This window comes from Cydia strobilella, chromosome 15, assembly GCF_947568885.1.
Source record: "Cydia strobilella chromosome 15, ilCydStro3.1, whole genome shotgun sequence".
NCBI lineage: Eukaryota > Metazoa > Arthropoda > Insecta > Lepidoptera > Tortricidae > Cydia > Cydia strobilella.
The window spans coordinates 16,699,653-16,719,985 of NC_086055.1; the positions used below are offsets into that span (position 1 = coordinate 16,699,653).

Here is a 20,333-nt window from a genome sequence, read left to right on the forward strand (position 1 = left end):
CGCAACAGAACCAGTGACACGTGCGCAGAAATGTTCTTTAACTTATCCCCGGCGCTCAAAAGAACCTGTCTTCTCACCTCGAAGGCCTCCGGGATGGCTTCCGAAAAAATGGGAGAGCCTAACAGATTAAACGTTTGGGGTGACAACTCCTTGAGCCCGGGAAGCAACTCCCTAAATAAACTGAAGGAAAGTTGAGACTCGACGCCACATGGAAAAAACTCGCACTTGCTAGCGTTCACTTCTAGCCCCAAGTCACGAAAACGCGGAAGAAGAGCAAGCAAGTCTTGCTGAACCTCAAGAGGCTTACCCCCGATAGTACCGTCATCCAAGTACCAGATGTTGAGTGGGGATTGAAGCCCGGAAACGGCGGAAACGGATTCTATTGGTTCTTAACAAACACATCCCCTGCTACGCAAACTCGCACATCTATAGTGGAAACGTAGCCTAAATGTTGAATACGTCCATGAATACCATGATACAATTTATTGTGATTTAATGCTAGCTAATCATAATCATAATCATTTATTTATTAATCATAAGGCGAAGCTTTGAACTAAACGGCGAATTTAGGGTATGTACCTTAGCTTGGTCTAACTCTATCAATAGCTGCAATATTGATAGAGTTAGACCAAGCTAAGTTGGCAGTGATTTTGATAGCCCGGACAGTGCAAGTGTTATTTTAAACGTAAAACTACTATGAGATTATGATGTTTAAATAACACTTGCACCTTCTGGGGCCCGTTTCTCAAGCTTGTAACTTGTAATACAAGTGGAAGTCCCTTTCTAACAAAAGCTGTCACTAACTGACATCCGCTTGTATTACAACTATTACAAGTTACAAGATTTTGAGAAACAGGCCCCTGGGCTATGAAAATCGCTGCTAACTTAGCTTTGTCTAACTTTGTTCATTAGTAAATACATTCAAAGGTACTACTAACCAACGGCGCAATTCGGGAAATGAATAAGATTCACTAGATATGAAATGGTAAAGATATGTGACGCCCCACGGGTAAAGGTACCTTATGGCGGTTATCGATTCCATATGTGTAATCGTTTTTTGTAATTTTTGATTAATATAATTGCTTGTAAAAATTGACATGTAAAAGTGCCCCTGTGGCCTATTTGTTGAATAAATGTTTGATGTTGATGTTGAGCTTACGCTATTATTAACGCTGCTCCAATTAATATTCGCAATCATTTCCCCAGTAGCATTTATGCGTCATTATGACGTCAGCGACGTCATTATGACGTAATAATGCCGTAATTATGACGTCGCTGACGTCATTTTGCTACCTGGGTTGCGACGCTATGCGACGTAAGCGCCAGCCGCCATATGGTACCTTTTGCCGTGAAATGTCACATATCTTTACTATTTCATAGACAGACATCATTTATTGGTAATTGTAATATTACAGGTCACAACTTACATTTAAATTACATATTATTTACATACAACTTATTTGTCTATTGAGATCACAATTTCAAAGAAAAGCTTGCAATTATTACATATTTATTATTCAATTATTATAATTAAGTGATTATTCGTACATATTATTCGATTTTGTTTCTTTGTTTTCAATAAATTCTTTATAACTTTAGAAACATTTTCCAATAAGCCATTTTTTTATATATTTAATGCTTGAATCGCTTACAGAATCTCTTATACAGTCGCCATCAAATATATCGGAGCGGCCAAGGCGCTCACAAATATCTGAACACGCCTCTATTGTCAACGCGTTAGAGTGCGTGTTCAGATATTTTGAGCACCTCGGCCGCTCCGATATATCTGATGGCGACTGTACGTTTTGGTAACTTATTGTAGACTACAGGTGCTGTAATATGGATAAACTTTGCATATCTTGTGAATCTTTAATTCATTTCTCGAATCGCGCCGCAAGACTACCCTCTATCTACTCCCAAACTGTCTTGGCAGCTATAAACCCACTAAGCCCACGGGTGGGCCAGTGGGCACACCGTTTGGCGAAATAGATCGTCCTTAATCCGAGCGTGTTTACACGGGACTCATTACGGACCCTGATTTATCGGGTCGTTAAGGCGGGCGCACACGGGCGGACCGGTCAGAGAATCCGGCTATGTATATAGGGTAGGGTGGTTTACAAAGCTTGGGTACGGTGACAGCTGTCATCTCAATACATAAATCGCGTTTTATGGTTATTAATTTTATTATAAGTAGATGACAGCTGTCACGCGCTGTGTGAAAAATACTATAGCGTCCGAGTTTCGGTTTCGGCAGGCTTCGGCATAAAAATCATGTTTCGGGCGAAAGCTTGGTTTCCGCCTACCGACCTTTTGGCTGCGCCGAAACTTACATTTTATTTTCGGATGGCTTCGGCTAGTGTTCTATAATTAATCTTTCGTAAATAGAATGGGCGGAGCGGACCAAGCGCTGGCAGGTTGTTTATATAGGGTCGGCCAGTGATAAACGCATTAAAAAAAAAAAAAAATTTATGTTTATATAAAAATTATAATTAGATACGTTTTAAAAATTAAATCATCAAGATGTCGTCCGTAGCGGTGGCGGCACTCTTCCAGTATTGCTTGTAAATTTTGAAAGACTTTCGTTAGAAGTTGCGGAGATATTGATTGGATTTCTTGACGAATATTCTCCTTTAATTCTGCTGTGGTTGTCGGATTATTGGAGTACACTTTACTCTTCAAGTAACCCCACAAAAAGAAGTCTGCCGAAGTTAAGTCAGGGCTCCTGGGAGGCCAAGCAATGTCACCTAGCCTCGATATCAATTTTTGAGGAAACATTTCACGCAAAACTTCCAGGGTCACGTTACTTGTATGGCAGGTGGCCCCGTCTTGCTGAAACCATGTGTTGTTGTTGTAACCATACGATTCGTGAAGTTTCGGAGCTAGGAAATCTTTTAACACGAAAGTCTTGTTAAGTCTTTCAAAATTTACAAGCAAGACTGGAAAAGTGCCGCAACCGCTACGGACGACATCTTGATGATTTAATTTTTAAAACGTTTTTTTTTTTAATGCATTTATCACTGGCCCACCCTGTACTACTTGCACGAATTATAGGTGTTTTTTTTTGTTTGATGTTTCACATGTCTAAGAAAAGGCCACACATTTTTTTCAACGATTTAAAAAATAATAACGTCAACAAGTTCCGGTTTCGGCCTAATATAAACGGAGGCTACTATTGATGTTGACTGTATTTGATTAACTACTCAAACGTTTGATCGAAGGGCCTGACACTCTTTGATAGAGAAAGATAGTCTTATTGCGATTCCTATAAGAGGAAAGAGAAAATAGTGCCATGCTTTGTCCTTATCACCGATCGGATTTTTTTTCATGGTCGGGTTATGACAGTATAGGTAGGAGGCGATGGCGATATACCGAAATTTATTTGAGTGAAAGAGAAAAAGGATTATGCTGCCATACATTAACCTGTTAATACATGAATATGTCTTTCTCTTACCCCTGGTCGCTCGGTTTAATGTCTATAACTAATATACTATGTCTATGTTTTAGAATTGTCGGACGCCCAAATTCACCGTATGTCACCAATTTTGTCTCCCCAGTCACCCGCGAAACCCATCTTGTCGCATTACCATACTGATTAATCGACCTTCACAAAATCGTATCACACATTCAACCACTTCGCTAAAATCAACTTTAAGTCTATTATACAAGTTTGTTTTTCAAATGATGCAGTGGACGAGATATGCGATTGCGGAAGTAGTTTTATATTTATTGTGATTAGTATGTTAAGTGAATACGGTTTCCAAACTTTCCCAAGATTGGTGGAGATTTAGGGTTATATTTTGGGAATTTATTATTTGTTGCTATAATTACATTAAATGGTTTATGACACATTGTATTCATTACCTGTAACTTATATTTCGTCATTTTTTTTTACTTTAAACTTGGTGCACAATAAAGAATATATATATGTATATGTAAGTATAAGAACATACTTGTGTTCGGATCAAAATCAGACCCATGAAGCGCCTGCGCAAATATCGCAGGCAAAGCGTCGCAGAGGTCAACCACCTCTCGCATAATTTTAAAGGGGCCCACTGACTATCAGTCCGCCGGACGATATCGACCTGTCAGTTAGAACAAAAATTTGACAGCTCCGAACAACTGACAGGCCGATATCGTCCGGCGGACTGATAGTCTGTGGGCCCCTTAAGATATTGTCAAAATTCGCATGTCATCCATAAACTACCCATTTTCATAGTACGACTGAAACTTTGCAAATATTTTTAAAATAAGTTATTTTAATGTTAAAAACCATTAATTTGACGTTTGATGTACTGTTTTGAATTAAGTATAATTATAAGCGTTTATGTACACACTTACTATTTAAAAGTGGAAAATGAGTAAATAATAAAATCATTGTATGACATGTTAGAAATATATAATGCTTTATTTAATTAACATTAAATCATTTTATATTTTATGTCATTTTGTGCAAATTCATGAAAGCATAACCCATGGCGTGCTATGCACGTTGGTACATGGCAATTGGCAATATTATTTGTGTAAGTATATCTGCATATATGAATTTCCGGGATGTTTACATTTATATATTAAATATATTAATAACGGGTCACTCACGTATTTTAAGTCGAAAAACTCTCGACATGTTTCACTCCGTGAGTGACCCGTTATTAATATATTTATTATGTCTGTGTCTCACGGGAGTTTTGTTATTAAAACTAACATTTATTTTTATGATGCATAGTCGTAATGGAATATTTATAAAAAGTAAAACCTAAGTATACATAATTAGTAATTACTAAAATAAAATTGAAACTAAAGTTAAACATTTACTTTACGTTTAGTGAAATTTGAAGTCACTATATTTCGTTGCTGTGTGCATTTGTATAGCTTCTCTAGTGTACGGGCCATCTGAAAAAAAAAAACATTTAGTTTATAATTTTATATGAAAACTTTCATTTGGAACACACACACGCAAAACACATTAGAATTATCTTTAGCCAATTGATAATCCACACAATGTATCGAATCAATATAAAATAATATGTAATCAATTGATAATGAATGTCTTTCAAGTATATGCTCATTTATTTGGATACGCCCAATCGACTAGAATAACACTTTGGATTCCTTACAGCCGCGGGATAGACAAAATGTTATGTGAGACAAAATGTCCGTCTAAGCTAACTTTGCACTAACTTGAACATAACAAAGCGAGGGAGTGTCATTAGTCATGTTTTTAAAGAAATCCGTCAATTTATTCTGTCTAATAGTCGGGTTTAAAAAAAAAAACTATAGGTACACTAGTTTCAGCGTTGTGCATCAGTCATTATGTGCTCACCTATCGGGAATCACTCTTTAGAAGACATCAAGGCGTCGTTCCTGGCCGCAACGATTATTTCATGCAGTGCTAACGGGACTGTCACTGCCATGCAGATTGGGGGCTCATACGCCATGGCGTACAGCCGTACATCACTTGTCTTGTACTAACCTATCGGGAACCACTCTTTAGTCCTGGCTGCAACGATCGTTTCATGCAGTGCTAACGGGACTGCCACTGCCATGCAGATTGGGGGCTCATACGCCATGGCGTACAGCCGTACATCACTTGTCTTGTACTAACCTATCGGGAACCACTCTTTAGTCCTGGCTGCAACGATCGTTTCATGCAGTGCTAACGGGACTGCCACTGCCATGCAGATTGGGGGCTCATACGCCATGGCGTACAGCCGTACATCACTTGTCTTGTACTAACCTATCGGGAACCACTCTTTAGTCCTGGCTGCAACGATCGTTTCATGCAGTGCTAACGGGACTGCCACTGCCATGCAGATTGGGGGCTCATACGCCATGGCGTACAGCCGTACATCACTTGTCTTGTACTAACCTATCGGGAACCACTCTTTAGTCCTGGCTGCAACGATCGTTTATGCAGTGCTAACGGGACTGCCACTGCCATGCAGATTGGGGGCTCATACGCCATGGCGTACAGCCGTACATCACTTGTCTTGTACTAACCTATCGGGAACCACTCTTTAGTCCTGGCTGCAACGATCGTTTCATGCAGTGCTAACGGGACTGCCACTGCCATGCAGATTGGGGGCTCATACGCCATGGCGTACAGCCGTACATCACTTGTCTTGTACTAACCTATCGGGAACCACTCTTTAGTCCTGGCTGCAACGATCGTTTCATGCAGTGCTAACGGGACTGCCACTGCCATGCAGATTGGGGGCTCATACGCCATGGCGTACAGCCGTACATCACTTGTCTTGTACTAACCTATCGGGAACCACTCTTTAGTCCTGGCTGCAACGATCGTTTCATGCAGTGCTAACGGGACTGCCACTGCCATGCAGATTGGGGGCTCATACGCCATGGCGTACAGCCGTACATCACTTGTCTTGTACTAACCTATCGGGAACCACTCTTTAGTCCTGGCTGCAACGATCGTTTCATGCAGTGCTAACGGGACTGCCACTGCCATGCAGATTGGGGGCTCATACGCCATGGCGTACAGCCGTACATCACTTGTCTTGTACTAACCTATCGGGAACCACTCTTTAGTCCTGGCTGCAACGATCGTTTCATGCAGTGCTAACGGGACTGCCACTGCCATGCAGATTGGGGGCTCATACGCCATGGCGTACAGCCGTACATCACTTGTCTTGTACTAACCTATCGGGAACCACTCTTTAGTCCTGGCTGCAACGATCGTTTCATGCAGTGCTAACGGGACTGCCACTGCCATGCAGATTGGGGGCTCATACGCCATGGCGTACAGCCGTACATCACTTGTCTTGTACTAACCTATCGGGAACCACTCTTTAGAAGATATCCCGGAGTCGCTCCTGGCCGCTACGATAGCTTCACGCAGCGCGAACGGGACCGCCACTGCCATGCAGATTGGGGGCTCACCGATTGCTGCAACAATAATTTTTGACCTAGTATGAGTACCAAAAAATATAGCCTGTAGAAGGATACCACAGATGTCATCGATAAAAAGTAGGGTATTAGATAACTTGTACGACATTTATATAAGTATATTCATATTACATAAATACTTGTAGCTAAACTGTAACCCTTTCTCTTTCGCGACAGATTTAAAAGTTCCTGGTCCAAACACCTCACTCGAAGATTCTGTTAAAACATCACATGTTACCTTATCGTAGATTGACCCCCTGTTTCTTACCTTTGGCTCCAAGCACTCGTGGGTCTGGTATCGATTTGTCCTTTAAATAGACTCGGAAATCCTGCGGAATATCCCGCGCTTGCGGCACGTGGTAGTTCCAGGTGCGGTCCGTCAGTACTTCGCCGGTGTCCTGGTCATATACCATTTCCTCTGTAGTCCAGTAACCGAGGCCCATAATGAAAGCACCTTCTACCTACAATAAGAGACCAATATTGAGTAATCGAATGGATCAAGATTTTTTCTTAAATTTGAGCAATTAAAGATTTTTAGTAGTTGCTTTAGAGTTCCTTTAGAGTTACTTTCAAAGATTGGAAGAATTGAGACAGGTGCTACCTTGTCCGGGTGGCTTAGAGGTTAGAAAGAGAGACGCGGAAGCTGCAGATTACGGTTCGAATCCGGCCTCCGTCACTTGAGTGAGGGCTTGGTCATTTTTCTTTGGTATATGACATCTAATTCGGTAGGTACCTACTTATTCTGCTTACCTGTCCGATGTCCACATTCGGGCTAATACTGATGCCAGCATCCTCTAGTATGTCTACCCTCAATAACTCCCACTCGCCAGTCAGAACATCAATTTCCACCTCAGCCAATGTCACACCCAACACGTCAGGTTTCAGCAAGTCCTTTAGAGAAACAAACCCGTGCGTCTGCAGATCTATTTGGGCCGTATACGCCGCTCTTGTCAATACTTCCCAACTAGGATTTAATAGTGAAAGTCTTAAAGGCGCTAACCTTGCCAATAACTTCTCACAACATCTTTGAACACCTATCCCAACAGACATTGAAGTCGTACTATTCCCCGTTATAAAACCATTAGGTGCCGAAATAGTGTTGTTTGATTTAATCTGAACCTTTTCCACCTGTATTCCAAGAAAATGAGCAGCTATTTGAACAGCCTTGGTGTTCAAACCCTGGCCCATTTCGATTCCTCCGTGGGTTATAGAGACAGTCCCATCATCGTAATACACTGACATGTTTACGTCTAGGATCTGGTTACCAATGCCTTGCCAACGTAATAGAGAAAATCTCAAACCCCGTTTCTTCCATCTGTTCTCACTATTGAACTTATCCATAGCGTCTCTTCTCTCCGTGTATTTGCCTTCCTTTTTAACTTTCTCCACCATAAATCTGAGTTCGATAGCGGCTAGGTCTAAATTTCGCAATCTAACTGTAAGAGGATCTATTGATAACTCGTACGATATACGCTCCATGATGAATTCCATATTAGTTGCCGCTTCCAGAGTACCTGAAAGTAAATAACAGTACTAACCAGTAAAATCAGCTACTCTTCGTAAAACGTTAAAACTAATTTATTTTCCCCTCACTAGCTCGAAAAGCCGTCTTTTATCCTTTTAAAACAAGCGGGGAAAATCGCATTTTATCCACTAGTGGGGAAAGTAATTTGATCTTGGATGGAGCGTGTTTAAGTAGCTTTTGAAAGATAACAAAACGTAAAACGCTCATAATAATGGTTCGTTCGATATTAATTATCATAAATAAATGGTTTGAGAATTTAATAAAAATACCAAATTTAGCTTACACTCGCGGGTAAAATACAACTTTGCACCCTTGTATAACAAATAACTATTATTTTTTTACAGCATAAAAATATTGAAGATGATATCCGGAAACCTCCGGAAACTCTATAAAGGATGACTCACGTTAGACCGGGCCGTGTCCGGGCCGGAGCTTCCGGCGCTTACTTTTCTATGACATGACAGGTGATCACGTGATGCTTTCCATAGAAAACGAAGCGCCGGAAGCTCCGGCCCGGACACGGTCCGGTCTAACGTGAGTCGTCCCTTATCCGTCCACGGGAGGTTTTTGGCCTGTCCAGATTATTAGCGAGGTCGTACTGTAGTTTAATACAGAGTATATACGAACCAGGAGATCGGCACCAAGTATTGCTAGCAGTGTCCGTGGTTACATTATATACTGTATAGAGCCAACGCAACTTCTCGTAGCAATTCTGGGCGGTTTCTATCGTTAACAAGTATAATGGCTCGTCGATAATATATCCGTTGTCTGTGTAAAGGTCCTCTTTTCCGATACGAACTTTCCCCAAAAAATCTACTCCAACCTAAGGAAAGTTAAGGATACAGCATACATGCAATTCCTAAGCGTTTTCATACCAATAAAGGAGAAAACTTAGATCATAAAAAGGCAAAATATTTAATATGATTAAGTGACGACTTGGTTTCGTTACGATATCTACATGAAATCACTAGGTACACTAATTGTTTGAAAAGTGTGGAGTGTGGATAACCATTAGGTACACTTGTCCAACTTTACCTAACATCAATATTGGCTCAGTTTCAACACTTTCAACTTCAAACCTCATACTCCGTAGTGCAAGGGAACCGCTTGCCAACAGCCTTGGACAAAGTAGTAATCGGCAGCATAATTCGACATGGTCGGTTTAGCTTATGTGCTACCAACGCGCTCGCCACCGCTACCATTGAGCCGCGGGAGATCTTCAGACCGTATGCTCCTCCTAGTCGACGTACGTGGATGTCTATCCTAAGGATAAATATACATAATATATCAGCATCATCAAATGTAACTGCATTGAAGAAAGGAAAGGCGCAGTAGAGATAGAGAAAGGGAGACAACTTCGTTGTTAACAGAAAATCTTGTTGTAATTATGATCATCCTGCCTTGCTGAACTACTCCAGCTGCTAACTGTACTAGAAAGTTATGTAAATATAAGGTGTCAAATTTATTCTGCAAAAAAGTAATTAATAAGAGTCATTGTGCATTATTAACCTAAGAGCATCTGTTTAAAAAAAAGAATACTACTCCAATACATAACTGCAAAAATACTTCAAAGTTACTTACTTATGTTCAGGTATATTAAGAGCCCGGGATATCACAATCTGCGTTCCATCCATATGCTGCGTCGTACAATGCAACTCTAAACCTTCCTCTGTAGGCTTCGCTACACTCACCAACGTCTCCATGCAGAAGTGCATCTGCTGATATATCGTCTGCTTCCCTTTTATAATATTAAACAGCACTCCTTTCTCTTCCCCGCCTCCATCCTTCTCTCCAGCCTTTCTTACTCTAGCGGGATACTTCATTGCTACATTTATATCGATCACAGGTTTAGAGATACCTTTGTATTTAACGTGGACTAGTTTGGTAGCGTATTCGGCAATGGCTCTCGTTTCAGCTACGATGACTCCGACAGGTTGTCCGTTGTATCGGACAGCACCGGAGCAGAATACTTCTTCTCGTTTGAGGAATAAAGCGTTGTCGCCGGGCGTAAAGGCGTTTGTTCCGGGAATGTCTTTGGCTGAGTAAAATGCGACGACGCCTGGGTGCCGCTGAAATATAAGTTTATTTTACAATTAAATTCTTTTAGGGTTTAATTTAATAGAAACTTGTGTAATTATTAACTTCGGACGTACATTAAATGGATGAATGGAATGAATAATTAAACTCACGAGAGCCTCGCTGGGGTCAATACTGTCGAGATCGCCGATCGGCACGGTCGCGAGCACGAAGGCGCCGAACACCTCGTGTGGTAAGCCCGGCAGATCTTCCGAGTACGGTGCCTCACCTGCACACTGGATCTAAACACAAACATCTGTTATAAGTATTCTCAGCCTAAAACTTACTGCTTGCTGCTACACACACTACACTACACACTGGTCATCGTTCAGGATTTACCCATTAACAAATGCTGTGTATTCATTTTCTTATTTAGAACTACGTCTACAATTTGGTCGGTTAGCGATAATTTGATCAGATAAAGACTAAAGTTTCCTGATATGCAAGACATTATCATCATCATTTTTCTCGCGTTGTCTCGGCTTTTTGTCATGGCTCATGGGAGCCTGGGGTTCGCTTGGCAACGAATCCTAAGAATTGACGTAGGCACTAGTTTTTACGAAAGCGACTGGAATCGGGCCTTCCAACACAGAAACTAGGCCTTATTAAGAATAATCCCGGTTTTCTCACGATGTTTCCCTTTACCGAAAAGCGACTGGTCAACTGATCGAAATCGATATAAAGTAAGTAATAAATCAAATGGACGCTTTGATCTGAAAACACTCGCTTGAATCTGTTTTGAAATCGCAACATCTTAAAACTGACATGCACAATCTAACAATTTGCTGCGTCCCATCTAAGCCACACGGTAAAAGCGGCAGGTTCAGCGGCAGAAATTGCCGCCAAAAATAAGCATGCCAAATACTCCGGGTTACAGGGGTCGTACGATTTTGTGCCCGTTGCTGTCGAAACAGCCGGACCATGGTGCAGCGAGGCGTCCGAATTGTTCAGAGAACTGGGTCGGCGGCTGAGAGAGAGGGGGAGCGATCCCCGATCTGGGTCTTGGCTTGTCCAACAAGTTCCATTGCCATACAGCGCGGCAACGCTGCGAGTGTGATGGGGACTTTTGGACCAGGCATGCCACAGAACGGGTCTTAGGTTAGTTAAATAGTTTTAAATTTGTGTTTGTCAAATAGTATTGTAATGTAATTATGATGACATTTAATGTAATGTTTTAATTGTAATATCTTTAATTGTACTTTATCGTTTAGTTTAGAAATTACATCTGTATCTACTACCTATTATTATTCTGATTTCATAAACTATTTTTTTTTATCTAACAATAAATGATTTTCGATTCTATAAATCTTACCAACGCTTCAACCTTCTCAATAGGTTTGTTGATCGGATAGAGCTTAGGGTTGGTGACGAAGTCCTGTTTCCCACTAGAGACGGGACGAGTTTTGCTTAGGGTTATCGCTCCGGAGGTGTAGCGAGCGTCCAGCTGCCAGGGCGGGCACAAGGAGAGAAGACCCTAGGAACAGAAAGATTCCTGGAAAAATATCCTACAATATATAAAGTAGAGGGCTATCAATCGACGTCCGAGGACTTGGAATGAACCCTCGCTCGGTACTCGATCGCATACCTACTCGGAGCTTTCAAGTGGACTGTACTTTGTATCTCATCATCATCTTCCTCGCGTTGTCCCGGCATTTTAGGTTCGCTTGGCAACTAATCCCAAGAATTGGCGTAAGCACTAGTTTTTACGAAAGCGACTGCCATCTGACCTTCCAAGTTGGAAGTTCCAACCCAGAGGGTAAACTATAGGCCTTATTAGGATTAGTCCGGTTTCCCCACGATGTTTACATTTACAGTACATTTTAAGTTCCGAAAAACTCATTGGTACGAGCCGGAGTTTGAACCAGCGACCTCCAGATTGCAGCAGCGCTTCTTTTACTTGCTTTGCTTTTTTAACTGTACGTATGTATGTTTAGTTGGTGGATTAAAACAATATTTTCATAATCGCAAAATAAAAATAATAAAAAAAGCGACTAAAAATAATAGTGAGTAGAAACCGTACTGATAAATATTTTTAATATTTTCATAATCGAATTTTAACTGTTGTGAGACATACTAACATTAAATCATTTTACGGTTTAGACTCACTTGTTTTAGTCACTCGCGCGACATGTTTCGGAGAGCCTAGGTCTCCTTTCTCAAGCACTAATAGTGCGAGCAGCGTTCACGACGACCGTGTATCCGAAACATGTCGCGCGAGTGACTAAAACAAGTGAGTCTAAACCGTAAAATGATTTAATATTTTCATATTTTATATACGAAATAATATAAAAAAAAACACTCAAAAAATCCATATTTTGTTAGTGATGCTTAAACTATAAAATATTCTGTGTTTGATTAACTTTAGGCTATCACTGCTGGACAGTCCCGTAACGTCCTGGGATTCAGCCCAGCCCGCCTTTTCAAGACACTGAGACTTGGAATATTAAAAGGATATATGTGGTATTTTCTATAAAAAGGGACCATATTGTCGATGGCGCTTACGCCATTATTAACGATGCTCCGATATAAATACAATGCCGCGCGACGCTGTGCGGCGTAAGCGCCATAGACAATGCCCCATATATACTTATAAAAGTGCTGCAGAATAAGTAAAAAGAGTGGGGTGTCCTTTCTTGTCCAAACCCAGATATTTGAACCTAAAACCCGTACCCAATTAAGTGCATATTTCAAATATAAATTAACTAAGTAATCATTTACTTTGTAAAACAAATTGATAGCCAAATTCTTCCTATATTTAGCGGACGGTTCCGGCGGATTCTCTTCCGCCACCAACTCTTTCTCCAACACCATGATAGCGCCCTCTAGCGTCTCATTAGTGAACAGTTTCTTCCCGACCAGGAACTTCTCCGTTTCATTAGCGTGCACGAAGCGGGGGTTGATGTTTCCATATACTATTCTAGCCTCTTTAACAGTGCTGGATTCGTCTAGGTGGTATAAGAAGCCAGCGTTGACCATCGCGTGCGCGTTTTGGGCACGCGGCATGATCTGAAAAGTGGAGAAAAATATCATAAGGTAGGTATCTATTTAGTTTTCACCTCAGCAGCTCGAACAAGTCTGCTTTCGTCACTCCCTGGAGCGAGGAAAGTCGCTCTTTCATCACTCCAGGGAGTGACGAAAGTAGGCATGTTCGAGCTGCTGAGGTGAAATAGTTATTTATGCAACAAGAGAGGAAAGTTAGTTTTTCTTGCGAGTGTTTATTTTGAGTCCCTCGCTACGCTCAAGATTCTAACTTAGAATCACTCGCAAGAAAAACTAACTTTCCTCTCTTGTTGCATAAATAACTATTGTCCTATGATCTTGGATTACCGTAATTTTTTCGATAATTTTGGATATACTAGTGACTGTATATTAAGGTCTTTCAAGTAAAGATTCCTACTAGTATTTAAGATTTAAAATAAACCTAATGTATGTACCTTAAACGTGACGAGTTTGTAATTCTTCCCAAGAGGAGGAAGAAGGACGTTTAGTATAACTTTTCCCTTCATATCCACTTTGAGAAATTCCTGAAGAGTCACTTTTGTTAGTCGCCCATCAGATTGTTCTGAAATTGAATGACATGTTTACAAAAAAAACCAAAGAAACAAGTTAATAAATAAATACATTTTATTGCTAGTTAAATAGAACTTACGAATAGTTAAGTAGGCTCCAACAGTCTCCAATAAAAGGAAAACATCTGACGGGAAATCGTTGTGCTTATGTTTGACCATCAGATTACCAGCTATCGATGCCAGCTGAAAAAATATAATAGTTATATTAAATTTCACGCTAAGCTAGGTAATTTCTTAGCCTCCTACAAATATTTAGATTTCATTGGTAGTTGCGACTACAACTACATTTTCGTAAACATGGCAACTTTACTTATGCGCGGTATTTAATAATGTTTTATTTGAGCATTAAGAATTGTAAAATAATTGTATATATATTTATATTATCGTTGAAACCTGTTTCTAGTGAATACGCCTTTTCCGTTGTAAAAATACTACTTTTCCGTAACGCCTCGGCGAAAACTAGTTTTGACTAATTGTTCGATAATCTACTTATTTATTTGTTCAGTTTTCGCAGTGCCTTGGTGAAAACTAGTTTTGACTAAGTAATTGTTAATAAATTTTGGCCAGGCGATACGCACAACACAATTTCCCATATGATTTTGAACTTTGTTTCAATGTGATAGGGTTCAATTTAGCATAATTTCTGACATTCTTATGCCTTATAATATAAAGGATTGTTATAAAAATAAAATGCATAAAGTCGCTAAAATTGTGATTTCACCAAGGCGTTGCAGAACACTAAGTTTAAAATGGGGTTTACGGTATCGGTATATATTTATTGCCTTACATTTCTAACAGGAATATGAGCCACCAAATCCAAATGCTCCCTTAATTTCTCCAAATACCAGAAGTTGTCTTCCGAAGACGACACTGTTTGAAACGTCTTCATCGTCTCAGACAGTGTGGTTCCGGCTCCGAGCACCAGGTTCTGGTCAAAACTGTAGCCTTTCAACTCTTCGATGCTGGAGATGTCGATTAGGATCTTGGGGTATTTGTCTATGGGATAAGCTCCTGCAAAAAATATGTTTTTTTTAGGTTTTTAATATTTGACTTTCTAATCCAACCACGAAGATTATCAAGTGTTTTAACTTATTGAAAACCTACTGAAAAAATAATCCCAACATTATGCTACTTATGTTTAGACCTCTCGTCATGGTCAAATGACAGGTTTAAATTATTTAAGTTTTTTTCGTGACCATTTGGGTGAATCAACTTTTTCTTGTTACTTTTCGGCTGGGTCACTTTTTAAATCCTGGTTTTTTTGGTATTTATAATAACCGAACATACATTTTTATTACAATTACTAGCGACCCGCCCCGGCTTCGCACGGGTTACACAAATCCTTAACAAATTATACACCTTCCCCAATCACTCTACTGATAGGTGAAAACCGCATGAAAGTCCCCCAGGTAGCAAAGCGACGTTAGCGACGTCATGATGACGTAATAATGACGTAATTATGGCGTCATAATGACGTCGCTGACATCATAATGACGTATAAATGCTGTTAGGGCCGTCCCGTAGTTTTCGAGTTTATCGCGAACATACAGACACACAAACAGATAGATGCGGCGGGGGAGTTTGTTTTTTCGATCATAGAGCTCATCTACTCAGCATATCAATAGAACGTAATGGGTACATGTAACATTTCTTCTAACACTATATTACTATTGGCATTTGGCACCTGGCTGAATGGACAGAAAAACAACAAAAAGTAATGTTTGATTTTTGATTCGTTTCCACTTTTAAAAATATATTTCAACCCACCTTTAGCAGTATTTCCAGCAACAAGCATATAGCTTTCATCTCCTTTCTTCTTCAGCACTTCAAATATATCACTAACTCGATGCACCTTACTAAAATACCTTCCATCTATCAGATTTATCTCTATATTCTCCGTCGGTTTAATATCATGTTCATCTACTAAGCACCAGTCACTTTCACTGCCTTTTCGACAGTGTTTCCCAGTTTTCTTGCAAATCTTAAGGTCCTCTATGTCCATTATGTCTGATTTTGGAGCGTCGGAAGCGAATCTTTTGAAGGCATCCAGGATGGGCCGGTAGCCGGTGCAGCGACAGATGTTGCTACCGAATGACTTCTCTATCTCCAGCATGGTAAGGTTCTCATTGGTGTGTAAGAGACTGTACAGAGATCAAGTCAAAAGAAGTTTTATAAATTACCGATATATATAGGTAGCAATCAAAAGAAGTTTTTAAAAGTTACCGATATAGGCAGCAGTTAGAAGCCTGCTTAGCAATTTCTGCTTCTGGTAATATTTGTAAAACTTGACAATTTAAAAGTACTTGATGCTAGGCCTATTTGAATAAAATATATTGACTTTCACTTTGATTTTATCTATCTCTATAAAATATATTTTATATTTACAAGATATATACCTATACAGTGGTACTACGTAAACGAAATTAATAACTAGCTTAAATCTAAAATAGGCCCTTGAGGCATTGTACCAAGGATGCTGGCGGCATTTCCTCGCTGTATCGCAATGCTCATACGTTGTGCGAGGAAGCCGCCAGCTCTTCGGTCACCGGTTACGTCAACCAGACGCTTCGCGATTTCTGCAAACAACTTGTGCGCGCTGGGACCCCTAGACCTAGAGTTTCAACTCCAAATTTACTATCTCTATTAAAATTTCTGTTACAATATTTTTCCTGTTCTAAATAATATCTAAAATTATTTATTCAGTTTAAGTATTGGTTTACATTGTACAGGGTTGTACAATGGTTGACTTGTGTCTTATCAGTAGGTGTATAGGTACATATGTAAGAAAGCAGTAAAAAATATACACGAAAAAGAAAATAAGTGAAGCGATTTTGTAACGAAAACATGCGTACGTAAAAATAAGTATTATTCTAACCAAAAATATATATTCACCTACTTACTGCCCATTTATTAGCTCAATTACTGTATATCCTGTATAAACCCACACTTTTTCCTAATCAGATATAATCAGAGAAATATGAGATAATAATTTTCCCGATCAGATATTATTATAATCAGATAAATATCGGTTAACAAGCAACAACAAAAAGTGGTTCTGTTTATTATCAGCCAATAACAAGTAGGTATAACAAGATTAACAAGAGAAACCTTATTAGATTAGTGTCACCTTGTAGCCTGACCTCTGACCAGTGACCTCTAAGTTATAAGTACTCCTTGGGGCTATTTATATAAGATGCCGAAAACAAGCTCATTTATTTTGTCCAATTTAAAACACCGTGGTCCCAAATACCGTTATTAAAACGTTCGTATGAAAAGTAAAATATACAGGGTTGGCCTAAAAATACATTTTCATTTATTTTCTGGGTTTGGGTTTATGTATCAAAGCTAAAGGCAAAAGCAAAGATTACTATGAAGATAATACGGTTTCTTTTAGTTAAATGATTGGAGATATTTATCAGTACGGTTTTTACTCACTATTATTTTTAGTCGCTTTTGGCGACATGTTTCGGATTCTTTGGGAATCCATCCTCAGGCACGAGTGTCCGCGGCGGTTGTACGTCGTGCAAAAAATAATAGTGAGTAAAAACCGTACTGATAAATATTTTGAAATATGTCTCACGATAGTTTAAGTGCGATAAATGATTGGAGCTTTAATTGTACCTTTTGGTAAAAGACGTGTAAGACAAATATTAAAAAAAAAAACAATCTTCGGCCATATTTAACGTAGTGAATTTATACATAGGTTATATACCAAGACGTACTGAGCAACTTTTACTCGGCGAGTGGCGGTGTAACAAAACTCGCACGCGAGTTTTCGCACCGTATTGGCATATTATACATAATAATAGTGTCATTGTAATATTACATACCCGTACATAGCCATGACCCACCCAGGCGAGCAGTACCCGCACTGCGTGCCGTTGAGCTTGGCGAGGGTCTTCTGCAGCGGGTGGTAGCCCTTCAGTCTGTTACCGACGCCCTCTATCGTGGTAATTTCCCAGTCTTGGCATGATGTCACCGCCACCAGACACTGTGAAACAAAAAAACTCACATCAATATCATCATTTTCTTAATTTCAGAAATCAATTGCGATTTTAAATCTATGAGAGGGGCCCACTGACTGTCAGTCCGCCGGACGATATCGGCCTGTCAGTTGTACGGAACTGTCAATTTTTGTCCTAACTGATATCGTCCGGCGGACTGATAGTCAGTGGGTCCCTGTTCTGATAGGCCTAATCAAATTTACACTCTGACATCAAAATGATATGTAGTGTGATATGTACATGATATCAGTCGCGCGTGCATTTCGCTCGTAATTGTCCGTACATGTATTGGCGCGAGCGAGACGCACGGGCGACTGTAATCATTTAGATATCGTTTCGTTGTCATGTCACTACCGAATTAAATGACGGAATACCATCAGACAGAATGCGCTAACACACAACTCGCAAAATGACGCGAGATTCTCAAGCAGGTACCTCTTGGAGGAGGTAAGTTCTGAAGGAGGAGGTACTCACGGAGTTGACAGCGTGAGGCGGCTCGCCGAGCCTCGCAGCAGCGACGACGCACGCGCCGCAACCGCCCTCGCGACACATGTACTTGGTGCCGCGCAGCTCGCAGCACACGCGAATGTACTCCAGCAGGGATAAATCTGAACTTATCTCGCATCCCACTGGAAATAGATAACGGTATTTAAGGAACCTTTAATGAAAACAATTACTGATTGCACACAACAGCAGTGCATTTTATGGTCTTCAGCAGCAAAGAGGAAATGCACCAGTTACTATGTATAAAAATATTTAAATCCTTTAGGTCAGGCTCCGCAAGAACCAGGAGATTGAAGATCTGATGTCCGAGCCGAACATCATTGGAAAAACGAAAGCCGCCAGGCTCCGATGGCTCAGGCACGTAGTCCGGATGGGGGAAGATCGCGCAGTCTGGAGGGCGTACTATGGAGTACCAAGTGGCCGAAGACCATTTGGACGCCCTAGGTACCGCTGGAGAGACGAAGTGCAGAAAGACCTCAGCGAACTTCGGCGCCGTCGACTGGACAGAAACGGCTTTGGACAGAGTAGCATGGCGGTCTCTGGGGTCGGAGGCCAAGATCCACTTCGGGTCGTCGCGTCACAGCAGTAAGTAAGTTTGGTCAGGTTATTGTGCCCCCGGCATTTAAAATTTATTGCTGGGAACACCGTCATATGGCAAGAACCCTCGTATTTGTATATGTACGTCGCTCAGACACAGTCAAAAAGGAAAAGCTTCACTCCTTCTGTTTTACCGACATCCTGTATGTAGAGTAAGAAATCAAATTTTAATTGTAAAAACACAGTAAAAGTACAATTAAAAAAAGTGTCGACATATATTACCGCATTAGTTTGATAATTATAAGTTTTAACATTACCGCACGAGTACGATAATTATAATGAAAAAAGCACGCGGGTTAATAGATCCAAGATTATGAGCCTAAAAGCGGTTCAATAAGCTCCACATTACGAGCAAGTGTGTTGAAAATCAACCTTACTTAGCCCTACGCTCGAAGGCTTGTGTTGTGGGCACTAGAGTCTGTGCGGAAGAGTCGAAGACTCGCTACGCTCGTGAATCTATTATAGAATCTTTCGCTTGCACGGGACTCAAAATAAGCATTCGCAGAAATATCACTTTGCTCTCTTGTTGTACAATAGATTCCTTTCCGTACGTAATAAAAAAAAAATTCACTTGTTCTTTGTTGCACCATTCGACTATTCCGGAGTTAACCGGTTAAAATTGTAGTTACCATGGTTACCAGTACAATTTGACACTGGGTTAACGGTTTAACCGCTAACCCCGGGTTAGTGGGGTGAGTTTTACCTGATTGTGGCTTTCCATTGACAAGAAAACTGACTCGCTCAAGCGGCTCCATCATTTGCAAAACACGAGTATCACCTTGCAAACCCAACCGATACTGGATCTCAACAATTCCCGATCTTAAGACCTCAACTGGTTTATATGTTATCTTTGGATTTGATTAAGTTTTGGGCCATTAACCGGTCGACCACCAGTGACCCTTTATGACGATTAACAGTTATTTTAGACTTTGTTATGACAGAATAAGGTCTAAAATCAATTGAGGGGTTCGTTTGTATTCAGGAAAGTTATAAAAAGAGGCCTAATATATTTTAAAAGGTTTGACTGGTTTAAGTGTTACGTGATACAAACTAACTTTGAGAAACCGGTCATGGGCATGTCTTGCCCTGTGCCAATAGTTGCCGGTCGTTTTGCACATTTTATTTAAGTATTTTTAAGCGTAAGCGTCATGCTAG

The 20,333-nt window shown here is 40.4% G+C and overlaps 1 protein-coding gene across 1 annotated transcript; it reads right to left on the minus strand.

Moving 5' to 3' along the window:
* Positions 1-4,819: 4,819 nt before the first annotated feature.
* LOC134747620 (uncharacterized) lies at positions 4,820-18,644 on the minus strand. The gene is made up of 16 exons (XM_063682214.1): positions 18,552-18,644; positions 17,904-18,064; positions 15,841-16,214; positions 14,861-15,084; positions 14,154-14,256; positions 13,939-14,066; positions 13,223-13,510; positions 11,817-11,978; positions 10,618-10,746; positions 10,010-10,497; positions 9,508-9,691; positions 9,056-9,251; positions 7,654-8,417; positions 7,172-7,364; positions 6,790-6,903; positions 4,820-4,890 (listed from the first exon to the last, which is right to left on the minus strand). The coding sequence occupies exons 1-16, from the start codon at positions 18,627-18,629 to the stop codon at positions 4,820-4,822; spliced, it is 3,657 nt and encodes a 1,218-aa protein (XP_063538284.1). The 5' UTR covers positions 18,630-18,644.
* Between the last annotated feature and the right edge of the window lie 1,689 nt (positions 18,645-20,333).

Excerpts from the sequence above, each read along its gene's own strand:
- LOC134747620 (XM_063682214.1), bottom strand. The coding sequence starts at position 18,629 with ATGTGTCGCGAGGGCGGTTGCGGCGCGTGCGTCGTCGCTGCTGCGAGG. Across the intron at positions 16,215-17,903 it reads TGGGTCATGGCTATGTACGG|TCTCTTACACACCAATGAGA; the intron begins GTATGTAATATT and ends ATCTCTGTACAG. Across the intron at positions 11,979-13,222 it reads CTATCAATTTGTTTTACAAA|GGTCTTCTCTCCTTGTGCCC; the intron begins GTAAATGATTAC and ends TTCTGTTCCTAG.